At 40.5% G+C, this 19,037-nt stretch overlaps 1 protein-coding gene across 1 annotated transcript in view; it reads right to left on the minus strand.

The window, feature by feature from the left end:
* Positions 1–10,202, minus strand: part of TTC8 (tetratricopeptide repeat domain 8) — a gene marked incomplete at its 3' end in the record, with an annotated part of 59,871 nt that extends 49,669 nt beyond the window's left edge. The window contains exons 1-2 of the mRNA XM_084240302.1: positions 10,047–10,202; positions 1,333–1,362 (exon numbers count right to left, since the gene is read on the minus strand). Of these exons, the coding sequence (XP_084096428.1) occupies positions 1,333–1,362; positions 10,047–10,160 (144 nt within the window). The 5' untranslated portion in view covers positions 10,161–10,202. The remainder of the gene's footprint in view (positions 1–1,332; positions 1,363–10,046) is intronic.
* Positions 10,203–19,037: the final 8,835 nt, after the last annotated feature.

The raw sequence follows: 19,037 nt of genomic DNA on the forward strand, positions 1-19,037 counted from the left end.
CTACATGCAAAAGAATGAAGCTTGACCACTACCTCACACCATACACAAAAATCAACTCAAAATGGATTAAAGAACTAGACATAAGACCTGAAACCATAAAATACATAGAAGGAAATATAGGCGAAACACTACGGGATTTGCACATCAAAGACATCTTTACAGACACATTACCCAAAGCAGTGATAGTGAAGACAAAGATAAGCAGCTGGGACTACATCAAATTAAAGAGCTTCTGCACAGCAAAAGAGACAATAACAAAAACAAAGAGAAACCCCACCAACTGGGAGAACATTTTTGCACCCAACACTAATGATAAAGGACTGATCACAAAAATCTGCAAAGAGCTGATGAGACTCAGCAACAACAAAGAAAATAATCCAGTCAAAAAATGGGCAGAAGAGCTAAAAAGAAACTTCTCTGAAGAGGAAATGCAAATGGCCAACAGACATATGAAAAAATGTTCAATATCACTTGTCATCAGGGAAATGCAAATCAAAACTACCATGAGATACCATCTCACACCAGTGAGAATGGCACATATTAAAAAAACTAGCAACAACAAATGTTGGCGAGGGTGTGGAGAAAAAGGAACTCTTCTGCACTGTTGGTGGGAGTGCAAACTGGTCCAACCACTATGGAGAGCTGTGTGGAGATTTCTGGACCTACTAAACATAGAGCTTCCATATGATCCAGCAATTCCACTCCTAGGTATTTACCCAAAGGACACAGAAACATCAATTCCAAAGAGCACCTGCACCCCTATGTTTATAGCAGCACTGTTTACAATAGCTAAGCTTTGGAAACAACCCAAATGCCCAAAAATAGATGACTGGATCAAGAAGATGTGGTACATATATACCATGGAATATTACTCAGCATTCAAAAAAGATAAACACATGCAATTTGCTGCAACATGGATGGCGCTGGAAGGGATCATGCTCAGCGAAATAAGCCAAAAAGAAAAAGAAAAATACCGGATGGTCTCACTCATAGCAGGAATCTAGAAAACTTAAATAAGGGACCAGGAAAATGAATATAAGAAAGTGAAAATCAAAATCAACAAAAAACTATGAACCAGAGACACTTTTTGGGGGGTGAGGGGCGGGAGGGGAAGGATTGGGGTCAGAATGGGGCGTTTGCAATTGTATGGGGGAATATAAAAATAAAATTTAATATTAAAAAAAAAAAAAAGTACAGGATGTCCGGAAGATATGGCTACCTTTATAATTCCGCAGGTCGATAAGCAGCAGATCTCCTAAACTACAGCAACAACTAAGCAACAGCAGTAACTAAAGGAGTCTCTAAAACTAAAGGTTGCAGCTAAATGTTTACCTGTGACACTGGCAATTCAGGATCTGGCTCCTGGAAAGCATTAAGAAGGTAGTAAATATTTTTAAGAAATGCAGTTTCTTAAGACAATAAAAGTCTTAATGACTAACCAAGTATGTGTAGGCAGATGCAAACTCATTCACTAAAAAATCCAAATATCAACTTTAACTTTTCTTCACAAGTGTTCTCAAGAGTTCTGCACAACTTATATTGAATAGTGCAAAATTACCTATGATCAGACAATCTGATTGCTCTAACCTCATTGAGAGCACAGAAAATATATCTTAACTACCTGTTTAATGAAGACACAATATCTCTAAATTAAAAACAATTTTACAACTATACCAAGGAAGCATTTCTTTATATTCAAATATAATTGGGGAGGAGAAAAATGTAAACTCCACTATTCCACATAAATATTATGGCATTAGTGGCTAAAGATAAGTTAATTCTGCCTATAATGTCCTCTGAGAAATTTTTATAAAGACTATGCAATATAAATTCTGCCGGGTGGTGATAAACTCAATGTTTTTTCTTTTGTTTTGCCAAATTACATAGAAATCCATTGGGAAAAAATCAGGCTTATAACACATTTATTTATAAAAACATCTACAGTTAGATGTCCACAGCTAGCAGGCTCTATTGAATACTTACTCTGCAACCTGTTTTATTGGGGAAGCTACTAGGAAACAGAAAAAGGAAATCCTTGCTTTCTACAGGTCTAAAATCCAAAAATTCTAACTATTTTTTCTAAGTGTATGTGGGCAAGCAATGTGCAGACCATCTGGGCACGTGCAAGGGGAAGCAATTTCTTTAGCATGACACATGGCAGCAACAGAGAGGAAAGAATATACTAGGCTAGACCGTAAGAATCCTCAGGGTGAGATTTAGAGTAGACAGTAATCAGCACATAGCAATCAGGGGTTTTAAAGTCCACTATGCATAAGAAAATTCTGGAAAAAGTACAGTTAGCCCAGATCCCATAGTCTACATTTAGAGAAAGACACTGATTCAGGGAATAAGACAACAGAAGTATCTTCTATTCTTTCACTTCTGTGTACATGGGTCTATATGACCCATTATTTCATTTGAGTCTGCTATCAACCATCTGAGGGACCAGGCAGGTATTATTACCCATTTTGCAGATAAGGAAACAAACTCAGAGATGTCAAGTAATTTGCTCAAGGTCACATAAATGGTTGAGAGAAAACAGAGCTCTTTCTTGCCAGTGCATCTTAGAGATTAAAAAAAATAAATAAATGAGCAAGAAATAAGACAGGATTGAAGGGTAAAGTACAGGAGAGATACAAGATAAGTTCCCCACAGAAGGGGGAAAATAAGTTTAGCAGAGGGGATGTAACAGTGCTTAAAAAAGGATAAGAGTGCTGTAAGGAGGCAGAAATCACAGATTTCTGGATGATTGTTATGCTGCCAAAGGCAGAAAGATTCCGCCAGTGGCCCAAACTGAAATGGCAAAATTCAGCCGTGGAGACCTCTGTTCGCTGAAGTAAGCCTTCATGCTCTCTGTCTCCTTCTCCTGCCCTTGCAGCACACAGTTAGGACTTACCATGCAGGCAGCGAGCGCCCGGGAAATGAAAAGGTCAGAGAAGAAAATCAGAGGTGTAGAGACAGGTGTGGTTGTGGGAATGGAAAATAGAGACAGGCCTAAATAGTGGGAGGCAGAAGCCACATTCATTCTTCGACATTCTCCTGGCACCCTGGTAGCCCTGAATACATTGCATGGGGGAAGCACATAACTGGATAAATTACAGTCCAATGTACTAAATGCTCTGGTCAAGCTATGGACAAATTATAGATCACTTAGATGGCGTGCAGAAAAGCAGAACACGAGAACTGTGAGAAGGGAGTCAAAGGGAGGGAGATTCTTCTGAGAATTATTGAGAGCCAACAATCTATGATCTATAGTCAACAGCATTTTGTCATCAAACACTGGACACTTTCCTCACAGATGCTTCCAGGTCACCAGCAATCCTGTCAGAAGAGCAGAAGCACTAGAATCCTCCACGCACATCTTCCTAGTCGTGGAGAAGCAATGGCAGCTAACATTTCTGATCACTTACCATGTATTAATAAACTAAACCTTCACAAGAGCCCTTTAACGTACGTATACTCTTAGCCCTATTTTACAGATGAGAAAACTCTGAGGTCAAGGTATAGAGGCCAGAGTTGAACCTGGACACTCTGGGTCAAGAGCATGCACCCTGCTGAGTATGTGAGATCAGAGCAAGGTTGGGAAGTGGCTACTACACAGAGTGGGGAAGGCCAGAGTGGGCTGATCTGGAGAGCCTGCAGGAACAGCAGGAGTATGAAGGGAAAGAGACAAGATGTGTTAATTTAGAGAAAGGGCAAAACTTTTTTTAAAAAATGACTGAGACCTTCATCTTTAGGAGTCTCAGTTACATGTCTGTGCTTTAAACGATTCCACCCACATAATGAACCACAAACTAGGTTCACTCCATCTACCAAATTTATCCATGAATATCCATGAGGACATGGCACCAGGCCTCCGCCAAGTCAGGAGACCTGCGCTTGAACCTCCGGGAGCCACTTAGCTGTGTGACCTTGAACAAGGCATGCAACCGCCATTAGCCAGCCCTCTTGGATTGTAGCTATAGTGCCTACTTTATAGGGAAGGCGTCTTTTGATTTATAAAATTGCATTTTTAAGACTATTTGATAATCATCAGAGGCCTTTCACAGATGTGCTTATCACTAATAACACATAAGGTGGCAGCACCTTCAATGAGGAATATCACACACTCAGAATTTCTCTGGGAAAACATTTAAACAATGAACAGAAAAGCACCAAATCCTCTTCTACTTCCACTTTCAGAACTCAAAACTGACTCCCAGTAGGAGCCCATCAGACTGAAACTTCCCTTTCAGTCTCCTTCCAAGTGAGCGAGTCTGAGGATGTAGAAAGTCGAGGGGCCCTGCCTAGAACAAGCTGATTCTCATTAGCATCAACATCAGTTCACATGGGTTTGTCGCCTCCTTCCTCCCTGGAGTCAGGCTTTCTCTTAGGTTGTTGCTGTTGCTTTAGGGAATTAGCTCTCCTGATAATTCAGAATGCATTTCAGAATGTGACTTCATAATTACCACCAGTACTTATTCTGGCTAATGAGTTTACCCAGCTCCACCCTTAAACTACCATGTCATTATTTAGAATTTTGAATAACAGAAAGGAAGATGACTGTAAGGGAACAGAGAAATGGGTGTTTCAGAAGGTGAGGATGATCCAGGGACCAAGTGGCCAGGTGGATGTGGAATCCACATATCAGCAGGTGTACAAATTCATAAAAGAACTGTTCCACAGAGTGTAAAATCAAAAGATTAAACCCAGCTGAATCTCCATGGCCCCAGAGAGGAAATAAATTATATGTTTTTTGGCTTGGATCACCAGATATTTGTCTCAAGCAGCCATTAACACAGCAACTGACTGGGCAACACTGGCTCCATGTCTTTCACTCAAACCAGTGGTTTTCAGGCTTCTCTCTCACTTCCAACCCTTTACAATAATAATTTCCTCCTCTCCTGAACATCTCTTATTATAATCAGAGATTGGGAGTCAGAGAGGAGAATGTGAATTAGAAAAAGCTCTCACCCCCTAGTAAACAGCACTCCCACCCCGGAATCACTGATTTAAATCACTGGAAAATCTATCAGAAATCCACCCCATTAATACAAGCATACTGTCTTTTAAAATCCCCACTGCCTGTAAAACCTCCATATTTTACGAAGCATTTAATTATAATGGAGCTAAAAATCAGGGATGCTTTTAAAACCATGGGTCTGACATATGGAACATGAAGAATAGTAATCAGATTAAGCGACTAATCAGGATGACCCACACAAGGACAGAAGATCTTCTCTAGATCAGGCTGCTGAGTGTGCCACCAGTTCACACGTCTCCCTTCCCTATCTACTAACTTTGAACCACTTTTCCAGCCATGACTGAAAGAATACTTTGGGAGAATAAGAGGGAAACTGCTTTCTGTGAATTGCTTTTCTTATTGTATTTTTATCAAACAAGGAGAGTATGATAAATGAACTCTTAACAGGTCAGAACCTTAATATCCTTTATGCTTATAAATCCTTGCCTCTCTGCTTCTCCCCATCCTGCATCTGGGAAAAGATATCCAACTTCTTCAAGAATCCTTCCCCGAGGCACACACCATGTCATCAGTCGACTTACCCTTCAGCCCTTTGCAGCCAATAAAATATGTATGACTCCAAGGAAACATGCCATTCCACACTGTATCATGAACTCTGGCCAGGCTGATGTAGGACTCAGAAGTAAATAAAATCTACTCCTCCTATTGGAAGGTACAAGGCACTACTCAAATATTTTGATAATACGATACCAACATGGTACTCCTTAACGTGAAAATGTAGAAGGAAAGTCTTAAAGGTGGGCTTCATCCCAAATCACTGATGCATTACAACCAAAATACTATCTTTTTAAGTCCCCTGGACCAGTTTATAAAAAAAAAAAAAAAAAAAAAGGATCAAAAAGAAAAAAAGAATCACTTTAGAGAGATTCTCCTTAATCTTGGAGCAAAACCAAAAGTGAAAAAATAACATAAAGAAAAGCAAACACTATTTTTGTTTTGGAAAAAATAAACAAGAGAAAATGAATTCATTTGGTACTCAAAGAAATATCTTAGTTTTCTTGCTCTCTCCCATGTGTGGAGGCACTGCTTCAAAGTGACTCAGCTTGGTGGCTCAGGAATGTAATGCAAAGTGCTGCAGAGAAGTCTTTCACTTTAAAATGCAGAAGCAGGGCCTCCCTGGTGGCACAAAGGTTAAAGTCTCTGCACGATCTCCAGCCACTGCACCAACCACTGTGCCAGCCACTAAGGTATGTGTTCGACCCCCAGCCAGGGAGCTACCCACATGGTGCAGCAGACTTTTCCTGTCTCGCCCGCTGCTCCCCTCAGCAATGTATTTCAGTAGATCCACCTGTTCTGCTCCTCACCCTGTCTCTGGTAAATCTCACCCTCCCTCCCCCGTGTCTCTGGCCTACACACCATTTCTTGTATGCATAAATAAAAATCTTTAAAAAAAAATAAGAAAGAGGGCCTCCCCAGTGGCACAGCGGTTGAACGCTGGGTTGCGAAGCTGCCCCCAGCCTCTGCAGCGCCGGTTCGATCCCCGGCCACCAGAGGAGGGCCCCGCATGGCGCGCAGACCTCTCCTGCAGCCCGCTGCTCCCCTCAGCAGTGTACTTCGGTCCTTCTGCCTGTTCTGTTCCTGCTCTGGCTCTGGTGAATTCTCTCACCCTCCCGCACTTCTGACTGTACCCAGTGCTTGTATAAATAAATAAATAAATCTTAAAAAAAAAATAAGAAGAAAGAAAGAAAAACAAAGCTGAGGGAGTGCTGTCGACTTTCCAGCACCCTTTCCTGGTCTCAAAAGCTCAGCAGGGTAAGGTAACATCACCTTAAACTTCTATGCTACTTACTGTTCTGGCAATATATACAGCTTCTCCTTCAGTAAACTACCCCAGCAAAACATTTCAAAAGGATGGGAAAAGAAAAGATATAAATTTCTGATACTGATTCTCCTACCAACTCTGACATTCATAAGAACAGAACAAATCAAGCCCAAATCTAAACACAAAATAAAATAACCTCTTTAAAAATATTTCTTGCAATTAGAAATTCTGTATCACATTGTGAAGTACTATATCAACTCCAAAACACAGAATACAATGGAAGAGGCCAGGACCTAACAAGACCTGTGGCCATAAAGATCTTTACCATGTCAACTGGTCACCCAAGTATTTCCTAGTAGTGTCCTATGTGTGTTTTTCACGATGATTATCAAAATCATAGTTCCACTAAACATAACTTTCAACAAGTCTTAATCTTCCAAGAGCACCAGTAAGGCCTAATGGGAAATGTAAAAAAGGAAAGGAAAAAATACCTAAGCTCTTATCATGTTTACCTGTTAATTTGGGAGATTTTAAACAAAATACTGAATGTGTTTTTCCTGTTCTTCTAGGTAAAATGAAAGGAGTCAATAAGATCTCCTTTAAGCCCCTTTTTAAAGGGTGATAAAAACATTGTTGCATTGTCTATGTAATTCCCAGAGTGATAACATTCCCCCCAGGATAGCAAGGGAGGTGTCTGTCCCTCTGTTCCCCAAAAAAGGAAGCAGTGGTCAAGTAAGTTTCAGAATAAGGCTTAAAACTGGGCATGCTTCCTTAGTCAGGACTTCTCAGAGCCTTTCATCCAAATACACAAACAGGGCCTCCCTGGTAGCGCAAGGGGTTGAGATGCAACCTATGAAGCAATCCGCAGCCACTGCAGCACAAGTTCAATCCCTGGCCAAGGAGAAACCCACATGGTGCGGCAGACCTCTCCGGGCTCACCCACTGCTCCCCTCAGCAGTGTATTTCAATCCATCTGCCTGTTCTGTTCCCCTCCCTGTCTCTGGTGAATCCTCTCACCCCCTGAACCCCTGTACCACAGTTCTTGTATGCATAAATAAATAAATCTTTAAAAAAAAAAAAAAAAAAAAGCAAATACACAAACATGTCAAAATTCTTTACCACTTTGATGAAATCTTGAAAAAGGCACAGTAGATCGGAAAATATAGGGGGAAAAGTCCAGAAACACACAGCACTGACACTGCCACAGAAGTGCCAAAGAGGCCCGAAAAGGAAACAGGGTCGCCAGCTTTGTGTTGATAACTGTGGACCAATACTTCACCTTTGCGACCTTGTGCTCAAGCTATAAAATGGAGGAAATATACCAACTTCCTGAGATAGTTAATTATATAAGATAACATGCAAACCTGACACAGAGTAAATAATAAATGTTAGCTTTTATTTTTTGTTACCCACTCTGCAAGGTTATTTTAAGCATCGATATATATATAAGTTATAGAACTTTTGCCTGGCAAGTACTAAACACTTGACAGAGATCATTGAATCGAGTATGTATAAAGTCCTAATCACAGGGCCTAGCACAAACTCAACCTGAATTCAGAAAAGCAATACAAAATGCCACAATGATTATATGTACGGAAGTTTACAGCATCTTAACATTTCATTATAACACTGTGGTTCTGCCTACAACAATTCACAATGACATTTCCTGGGATGGTAACTATAATGATATCTGACCCTTGCTCAGTTGGTCAAGAAAAGATTACAGGGGCCAGATAAGTTTCAAAACTATTAGATTGAGCAAAATTAGTTTTCTTCCTTCGGAATTTTTCAGAGCATGTAGGATAAATCTTTAATGTCTAAGAAGGGAATAAACATTTCCCAAATGTGTTTAATTAGGAAACTTTTTCACTAAGCAGCTCTTGGGACTAGTGTTCTTGGAACACAGAATGGAAACTTTCCTAACTCAATGGAAAAAGCATGTAAAGTTCTTGCAAACCATTGTGTCTTACAATGGGGTACAGAACAGGTTTGCAACAAACTTTTACTGTACAAAAGGGGGCAATATTTTATCATAGCCCCCAAACATTTAATCGTGGAACACCATTCAGTTGTTAAGCAGTGTCTGTGGGGTTACTATGCCAAGAAACACACTTGGAGAAATGCATGCTTACAGAAATGTCATCCTCACTAACTAACATGAACTAAACAGGAACAGAATCTAACAAAGCACTACCATTCCCAAGCAATGTTCTAGCCAGAGGTACTTACTGTTGACCTGAAGGTCATAATGTTAACCTCACCTGGTTGACTACCCTCCACCCATTTGCTGGGAGCTAAAGCAAAGCCTAGGAAGTGAGGAAGCGTTCACACTCAGCTGGGCTTATGTAACTCCTCTCAATTTTCCTTTCCTCCCCTAGCATCTCCAAGGCAACACCACTAGCAGAAAAGCTGGGAAACGAGACTTATATAGGCACCTTCTATGTTTACTAGAAGCACTGACAAACTGCCACAGCTCTACCCCTATCACCCTTTTTCTCATTTTGTCTCTTGCAGCAGTTACCTGCCCACCAGAGTTGCACTTCTTACACACAAAGTACATCATCTTTTTCTGTTACATAATTTCATCCTTTGAGAGAATTTAAACTATTGATGTAGTTTACGTCGGCTTTGAATGTCACCGTTCCTTCTTTTAGGGACACCCTCCTAACGTATAATGTATCTTTTCCCCTCCTAGATTCTCATTCCTCCAACTTGCATTATTTGCCTCAAGTTGCACTCAAGCGCCGGAATCAAAGGCTCCTCATTCTTGGTTAACAGTCTAAAGATGAAGTGTAAGGATCAACCCATCCAGAGGGGAAAGGCAGCTGTTTCAAAGGATGCGAAGCTACAGAGCTTTACATTTATACATAATTGTTTTGTAATTTAAGAACGCCCAGAAAACGAACGAGCTCGAGAGCCCACACATACGCAGGTGTAAGCGAATCACCAAAGTTCTCACCAACGTAACATTAAGGGCTTTGAGCGTTCGTTTAAGGGGCCCTCGCAGGAAAGGGGCTACCGAAGCTCGCGGAGGGGCGGTCAAGGCAGGGCTCGGGCGGAGGACGCGGCCCTCGGGGCCGCCCAAGGCAGCCGTCCGCCGGGCCCGGCTCCAAAGGGTCTCGCTGCAGGTGCCTGTGTGGGCCGTGCGGCCCACTTGGGCCTGAAATTCCGTCCCAGGGCCCCCACCCGGAGCCTGGGGTCCCCTCGAGGCCCTGAGCCTCGTCGCCGGGACCCCCGGGGCTGACGGGGTGCGGCCGGTACCTGGTCGTAAGGGGACTTCTCCAGCATCTGCGTGCACAGATCGGCGCAGAGCTGGAACTTCCTGCGCCTAAAATAGCTCCAGGCCAGGAGCAGCGGCTCCATCTCCGAGCCCATGGCTGCCCCAGGCGGCCCGCGAAGGGCCCGGGCCCAGACAGGGCGGGGAGCGGGGCGCAGAGGCGTCCAGGTCTGCCCGGCAACGCGCGGCGGCGGGGGCCTTTCCTGAGAGGTGGCCGCGTCGTGCCTGAGAACAGGAAGAAGAAACCCACCGAGGAAGAGGCCAACTTCAGGGCTTACCAAGACTTGGTACAAAAAAAAATTACACTTTTAGAGGCTACCTATTTTGTTAACTTTGAGAAGGCACTGTGGCTAAATTTACAGGCAATAACTTAGACACCTCCAACTGGGGACTTGCACCCCCCCCAGGAGGTACGGTTGCCTAGCAGCCGAACGCTCAGCTTACTCCGCAAATGGGAGATCAGTCCCCGGAGTTGACCCTCCAGCAGGTCACTGGTATTTCTCTTCCCCTTCACGCGTCCTTACCCCCTTCACTTACCCTTCTGACTCTAGAAACACAAACATGAGAACAGTTCCTTCAATGCCATCCCACGCGTCAAGACCCTAAGGCCTAGAACTCCCCATTCTGTTTCTTGACATCTTTCTCACGGAATCTCAATGACCTGATTGAAATGAACACTGGAGATTGCTTAGTCCAATCCGTTCATTTCACAGACAAGAAACGGATAGGCTCAAAGAGGAAAAATTGTTTATTTAAGGTCTCATGGAGTCAGGCAACTGTATTGCAATCTGACTGCAGACCAATACTGTTTGTTAATTCGACCATACACCGGGATCCTAGTTCACAAATAGTTGACATTTTCACCAAACACGATTATTTTATGCAAAAAAAAATTTTAAAGGACCTTTGTGAAACAGCATCTCCAAGCCCTTGCTCTTTGTCAAATGTTTACTTGTACAGAGTGATTTCTTCAGGCATGATTCTGACATTCCTCTAGAGGCTTATACAGAGGACAAATAACTTTAATGGTTGTGTAAAGAGAATTGTAACTAGGCTAATTCCAGCTAGTCAGGGTTTATTCATTATGGAAGACTAGGATATCTTTTTTTCCTTGTTTCCTTCTACTAAGGAAGAGAGGAGAGAGAAAAATTAATACTGAAGAAAGAAGAGGGGGAAAAGGAATACTGAAGAACTTTTTGATCAGATCCAAACTTCCTATATAGATAAGAAATAAACTGACAATAGCCCCTAGCAAAGATAATTTTTTAAAACCACTAGGATACCATGTTTTAATCCAGAAATTTCTGTGTTTCATAGATAGCAAAATGAAATTTACATTTCTGAACTAAGAAATGATTTGTGAGTAGTTTTTTCTCCTTTGCTAAGCAACCTTTCTTGAACTTTTGCATCTTGGAAACCAGTAATTATCATAATTATGGTTATTACAGTTATGTGTATTGCAGTTGGTCCATTTGTGTTTCCTGGAAGTGCCTCTAGAAATGTAATCTGCTCTAATACAGCAGCTCATTGTTCTAGAAATGAGATTTTTAATACTACACATGCTCGCGATTGGCAATTGGCTCAATATTTCACAGGGTCCATTTGTCTTCTGGTACAATGTAAGCAGATTCTAAGTCTAAGTTTGGGGCCATATTTGACATATTTTTAAGTTATTATTTTATTTTAAAATAGATTCAAATTTATGAAACATTACAAAAGTTGTCCAGAGCATTCCCATACTCTCCTTATCAATACCCCCTATTTTTAACATCTTATATTATCATGGTATATATATGTCACAACTCAAGAACTATTGCTTTAGCCCCACAGTTTATTGGGATTTCAGTAGTTTTTCTATACCAAGATCCCACTTTGACTATCATGTTAGATTCAGTCATCTTGTTTCCTTTGCCTTCTCTGGTCTATGACAGTTTCTCATAATTTCCATGTTGATAATCTTGACAATTTTGAAGAGTGCTCATCAAGCATTTTGTAGAATGTCTAGGGATCTTTTAAAAATAGATGCCCATATTTCATCCCTAGAGATTTGGACTTAAATGTCTTGAGGTAGGACTGGAGCATTAGTAATTTTAAGTTTTCCAGGTAATTCCAATGGGCAGCTAAGGTTGAACAACCATTGTGTTTGGTGCTAAATAGCCCTATTTATATTGAGATATTTGCAAATTTCCTAGAAAGAAACAAGAGTTTCATAAAAGAGATACTTACATACAGACATATTTATGAATGCATAGATAAACTTTGTAACATTTTTATAATTTCTTATGCATCATACACAAACCATTATTTTTTTACAGCAAGGTAGTAATAGGAAAAATCATAAATATAATAATTCCTGGTGAAGGGGATAGATACGAGTTACTTCTGGAGAAATGAAGCATAGAGAAACAACTTAATCCCTTTGAAAGGGTCAATTTCACAATCAGAGCTTGATATCAGTTGCTGAATCCTTATCTTTTGCTCTCTAGCAACTAGATAGCTCTTTAGGTTAATTGGGTTTAAAATCAAATACCAAACATAATGTAACTTTGAATAGCAAAGGTTAAATTTTCTTAAATGTGAAATCGCACGTTTTCAGACCATTTAAACTTAACCCCCTAAAAAAGCAAAGTATAAAAGGAGATAATCTCTTGGGCAAGCATTTGTACAGTCCATGTGCTTGCTGATAAGAACATGGAGGTATCAAGACAGATGTCCTGCCCAGAGGGCACAGGTACATAAAGAGTAGTTAGTGGAAAGAGCATTGGACCAGAGGTCAAGCTTATGACTGTGTTTTCTCAGGCAAATTAGGAATCAATATGGGATGGTGATTTCAAAGTGGGTTCTGGAGCCAGATTTCTATATCTGAAACTTTGACTGTGTCATGCACTAAAGGTGGGGACCTTGAGCAAATGGTTTAATGGCCCTATGCCTCAGATATGTAGTGCATCCATAAAGTAATGTGTGTTTACTCTATTATATAAGAATTTTTTTATTCTACTTTAAAGGGCATGGGTATCGATGAAACAATGTTAAGAATGGATAGTAAATACATCATTAACCTACAGAATATGTTAAACATAGGATAAGAAGGTATTTATGTGTTAAACATAGATTGGAAGCATAAGACAAGTTTTATTGAGAAGGAAATGGAAAAGAAAATGAACCTAAAATATTCCTAACACATGGATTAGCTTTGTCTACCTTAAATTGGCCACCCGTTGGTAGCACTCATTCTATACTACTTATGCCTAAAACATATACTGCTGCTCATCAGATCATCATTAAGCTACCACTGTGACCATGTAGACCTGCCTCTTCACCTCTCCAATAGAACAAGCACCATGGAATTTCCATCTCAGAACTTTCTTGACTGCGCTCAACTCTAGTCCTTGTAATTAAAATCTATCTGCAATAAAGGGAGATGAGGCTAAGAGACCACAGGACAGAGGAACATGGAGCAACCCACAGATGCTGTGGTCCTTCCACTAAATGACATAACCTACCCAGTCTCTTTCCTCTTGTTTATTACTGCAAGTCTTAAGTGGATTTAAAAACTAGCTGATTTGGTCTATGAAACTTTCAGTCTCAGGACCTTTGCGAAAGCCTTCCAGTGCTATGCTTAGAGGTCACTATAGCATTTCCTCACTGCATATAAAATGGAGATGATTTCATGATGATGGTGGTGATGGTGATTGTGACTATATTATCAAATGTTTGTGGGGATCAATTCAATTTGATTCAAATAAGACATAAGTGTCTTTTCAAAGAACATAGAAACACATTGGGGTGGAAACTAACAATGCATGCAACCAGGGATTGCCTCAATTCCTACTCAGATGACATTCATTGCCTGCTAGAAATAGAGCTCTTTGAGACAAACCAAAGAAATCAGAGGTTGTTCTCTTTTCCCAGTTCCTTGAGGAAATGCGTGATAATTATCCACTGATATTGATGCGAACATATTTTTAAATACATATTATGAGATGCCACAGACACCAAGTATAGAACCTGTTTTCAGTCAAACAGACCCCCTTAGCAACCCCTTTACCAGGAACAACTTGTCTCAAACTGCCATGTTGAGACTTCTAGTGAAAATTAAACCACTTGACTCCGCAACTTGGTGACTGCAGAGACACAAGAGACATCTGCCTCACATCGCAGGTGTGTTTGGAGGCTTTTGCCCACCAATAAGGTACAGACATTTGAACTCAAGAACCAATGCACTAAGTTTCATCAAAATGGCTTAAAATCAGACCATTTTCCTGCCTGACCCTTGATTTAAAACTCCCCTATGTCCCGACTCTGATGGTATGCACTTTGGGATGACCTCTTGGTCACGCACCCAAATCGTGATTGCTATTCTCAAATAATTGCCTTCCTGATTATCATACAGACTGATTATTTCTCTCAGGTTGACAGGAGTGAGTAAAGCTTGTGAAAAAATGAATTCGATAGAAGCAGATGGAGGCCATGATGGAAACCTATGAGGGTACCTGGGCAGTTAAGACACAGGGCCAGGTAGTTCTATCTTTTGCTCAGGTGGAGCTTCACAAGCATGAAATCATGTGACCAGGAAAGGAGGTGTGGACAGAGACACACAGGTGAACTAAAGCCAGATCATCTAGAATGTGGAATATCATGCAGTGAAGTTTTCATATTTAATGAAAATCTACCAAAGAAGTTTTACCAGGGGATAAAAATAAGTTGATTGACTTAGAGTGAAACAAAGAGACCATTTAAGATTCTATTATGGTAGTCAAGGTGCAAGATGCTGGGGGTAATGGGAATGAACAGAAGAGCCCTCTCCCCCCCAAAAAGTGAAAGGAATGTAATCAATAGGACTTGGCTGTTCATGGTGGGTGGGAGGAGAGAAGGTACCGTTTGACTAAGGAGAGAAGGGAAGCTAGGAGAATGCCCAGGATTCCAGGTAGTGACAATATGGGGATAAGGAGGGGAATGGTGGAGGAAGTCACCAAGGTCAGAATGAGAAGGAATTCTGAGAGAAGGAATAAGTTGGGAAAAAAGAGATTCATTTCAGTTTGAGGCATAATGATCTTTAAGTGTCTCAAGGACAGCCAGATGGATATGTTCAGTTTATAAAGGCACTGGCTCTGCTGAGGACCTACTGGGTACATGGAAGGTCCAGGGAAGGACCAGCTGGAGTTGAAGAAGAATGATTAAAAAGAGGCTAAGGAAGGAGAGGATGAAAAAGACAGTGAGAATAGCAAGGGTGACTCTTAAGCACACAATCAGGTTTAGAAATCTTGTCCCATAATTTCTTTTCCTAGGTGCTTATCGAAAATCAAAATTTCCCCAGGTCCTCTCCCCTAGTACCTTCAGCACATGCTCACTGTTCTCTCCACCCTTGTCCTCCACATGTTCATGAATTCATATTGCCCTGTACCTAGTCCCATTTTCACTTCCTTTGACGCTCCTAGTAGTTATGTTAAGTCTCACCCTGTAATTTTTGCTTTTAATTTTGACACCTCTTTATGACTTAACAATAAAAAGGATGTATTGTTTAAAAAAAAAATCTGGAAGAATAACATAGTTGTAATTACTGTAGCTCTATTTAAAATTTTTCACATTTTCTCAAGTTTTCAAATTGATGTAACTCTTTATTCAGAGAAGAATGATTTCATACTATAGTTAGTCATAATCCATTATTACTAATACTTTAAACACTTGAATATTTTTTTCCTAATCCAGTGGGAAGTCATCTTTTAATCTCTGCTGCTCCCATCATCAACTCCAGATCAAAAAAACACAATAAAAGTAGCCACTTCCCTGAAAATAAAATGCTTCTCAGTTTCTGTACACCAGCAGCGCTCCATTAACCTCAAATTGCTGACCATCTGCCAAGTTCCATTTTCCTCTTGTGGCTGTCCAATTAAGTTATCACCTGTTATTTTGGCAAAGGTCTTTAAACAGTGAAAATATAATTATTAAGCATGCCCTTTGATTCTAAATTTGTTTGTTTCCATCTGCATTTCACAGGCAATTACACATTCACTAAGGTAAGCCATCTCAGTGTTCTTAGGAATATTTGTCAAGTCCCTCTGATTCATATCACCTAGGACAGACTGAACACTTTTAAACCAAGCCCATAAAGAGAGGCTGATGGCATTCAATTGCTTTTTCCATCAAGTTTGTTGTATTCTAAAACAATCAGGTTCTGAAGTCTTCAAATGAATTATTTTCAACAATTGAAGGAAGCTTAGAACTCGGTATAAATTCCATTTATGTGACAACCACTTCTGGCTCCAGCTTATCTTCATGTGATTGAATATGATATGAAAGAGTACCTTATTTCTGTTTATTTGTAAAAAAAAAAAAAAGTCATTCAGTTTCTTTTAAAGATTTTTAAAAATAAAAATAAGCCAAATATTTTTTAGTTAAACCAATGGCAAAGAACAAACTAAAAATCTACCTATCACATGGCATTTACATACAGGGACTCTTAGTATAAATACTTAACACGATAATAAAGTACTGGTTTTTAAAATGCAATATATACTGTATTTGCCATTCTTGCCTTGTATTCTGATCTGCCACAAGGACACTTATACATATATGTATAAGAAGAGAGCAATGAGTAAGAAATGTCTTTGACTTGGCTAAAGTACTGCTCTTTTAAAAAAAAATAAGTTCCAGAATATTTTAATACCACCATCCAAACTCCCTACCAAGGCCTAAGAGTACTAAGGTTGTAGCTCCTGGAGACTTCTATGACCATTTCCTACCACCTAGAACTTGTTCTCACTACTGAAGGGACACTGGCCTCCTTGCTGGTACTTGACTGGGCTTAGCACGGTAATTTTCCACTTGCTATTCACTGACAGCCACATCTTTCCCCCCACTTAACTATTTGCTACTCTTTATCACTTCATAAAGGTCCCCACTGAAAGATCATTTAAGAGGTCTGCTTCCAGGAAGAAACTGAAAATGTAAACCAGTAACAATCATGTGAATTGAAACAGTAATAAAAATTCTTCCCCAAGGGGGCCTCCCTGGTGGCATAAGAGGTGAAGTCTCAGCACTATGAAGCTATCAGAAGCCACTGCAGCATGAGTTCAATCCCTGGGCCACGGAGCTGACCCCCATGGCACAGCAGACCTCTCCTGTCTTGCTCACTGCTCCCCTCAGCAGTGTATTTCTGTAGATCCCCCTGTTCTCCATCCCTCTCTATCTCTGGTGAATCCTCTCACACCTCTGGCCTCTACCCCAGTTCTTATATGCATAAATACATAAATAAATAAATAAATCTTTAAAAAAATTCTTTCCCAAAACCAAAGCCCAGAACCAATTGGCTTTACAAGCAAATTTTATCAAACTTTAAATAAGAACTTAAGCCCATCTTGCTGAAATTATTTCTAAAAATCCAAGAAGAGAGAATGCCCCTTAATACATTTCATGATGCCAACATACAGGACCAGATGGAGAATACAGAAAAAAGTATTATAGATCAATATCTCTGGTGAGTATTGATGCAAATTTCTTCAACAAAATATTTAGCAAATCAAATTCAACAATACAATTACATATCATGATGAAGTAGGATTTATACCAGAGGTGCAAGGGTGGTTTAATATACAGAAATCAATCCATGTAATAAATTACATCAACAAAAAAATGTGAAAAATTATATCAGACTGCAGAGCAAGCATTTAATTCAGCACCCATTGATGAAAAATTCAACCATTTATTTCTACTCTATTTTGATCCTTATTCATGCAAAATACACTTATGGTCTTGCCTTATACAGCATTTTTTAATTGTAGGGGCAGGAATGGACACAGTGCAGGTTTTCTGATCCCATGCAGACCGGGTAAAGGAGTAGTCAGAGTCCTCAGTGATTTTGCAGGTTTTTATTGGGGTTCAACGGGTACGTGACAGGCAGGGGTGCTGGGGGGCTGGGAGGCTGGGAGGCTGGCAGTCCTCCCAGCCCCCAGCAAGTCTTCACTATCTGGGCCTTCTCCGGCCTTCTCTCGTCTTCTCTTCGGCTTCTCTTTCGGCAGCTGGCGTCCCCATGATGCCGCCCTTAAAAGCACAGTCTTAGCTCAGCTGAATCCCATCTACCTATGCCCACACCCTATTTCAGGTGCCCGCCATCAGGCATGCATTCAGGACAAGGATCCATCATCTATCCTGATGGCGGAAGGGCAGAAAAGCCTGATATTTTCTTTACCCTACATTAATACTCTCATTTTATTATTTTGCATTATCTTTTCTTTTTAATGGTCAAGAGTTGTCTATTAATAGAGACAGCTGCATATACCTCAACCTGAGTTTCTCATCCCTGGTCACCCATTAGAATCATCTGGGGAGCTTTCACAAAATACAGATGCTCAAACCTCACTCAAACCCAATTAAGTCTGAATCTCTGAAAATGAGTCCTTGGCCTTCATAATTTTAACCATTCTCAAATGATTTTAATGTGGCAGGTTAACAATGAGCACACTAATTATTCAATAAAAAGGACTGTACTCTTCCGCTTTGCTATAAACCCAACGAGGAATCACAGTTGATCTATCAGTAGAACTTGACCCTGTTGAACATGCCCTGTTACTTAAACTCTGTTCTGAGACTCATTCACTGGCTATTTCTCAGGTTCCCTCATTGGGTTGTCTCCATCACTCGGGTATAAAATTACAGTACAGAGACTCAGTTCTTGGGTCTCTATCAATATTTAACCTACAGAGGTTTAACCCATAGGGGGGCTCTGATCCAGTCTCTTGGCTTAAATATTATCTATTTGTTTATTTTATTCTGTCCTCATCACCCAAAACATTTCTCCTGTACTCTGAATACAGGTATAATGGTCAGTGGACATCTGCACTGTCAGAAAAATTGGCATTTTAAGTTTGAAAAATTCTAGATGAGCCCTTGATTTCCTCCCTAAGCTATCCAACCTGTTTTTCGGAAATTTTTCTCTAACCTCAGAAAATGGCACATCTGTTCATTCTGCTGTCCTG

The sequence above is a fragment of the Talpa europaea genome (assembly GCF_964194135.1).
Source record: "Talpa europaea genome assembly, chromosome: 8".
Lineage (NCBI taxonomy): Eukaryota > Metazoa > Chordata > Mammalia > Eulipotyphla > Talpidae > Talpa > Talpa europaea.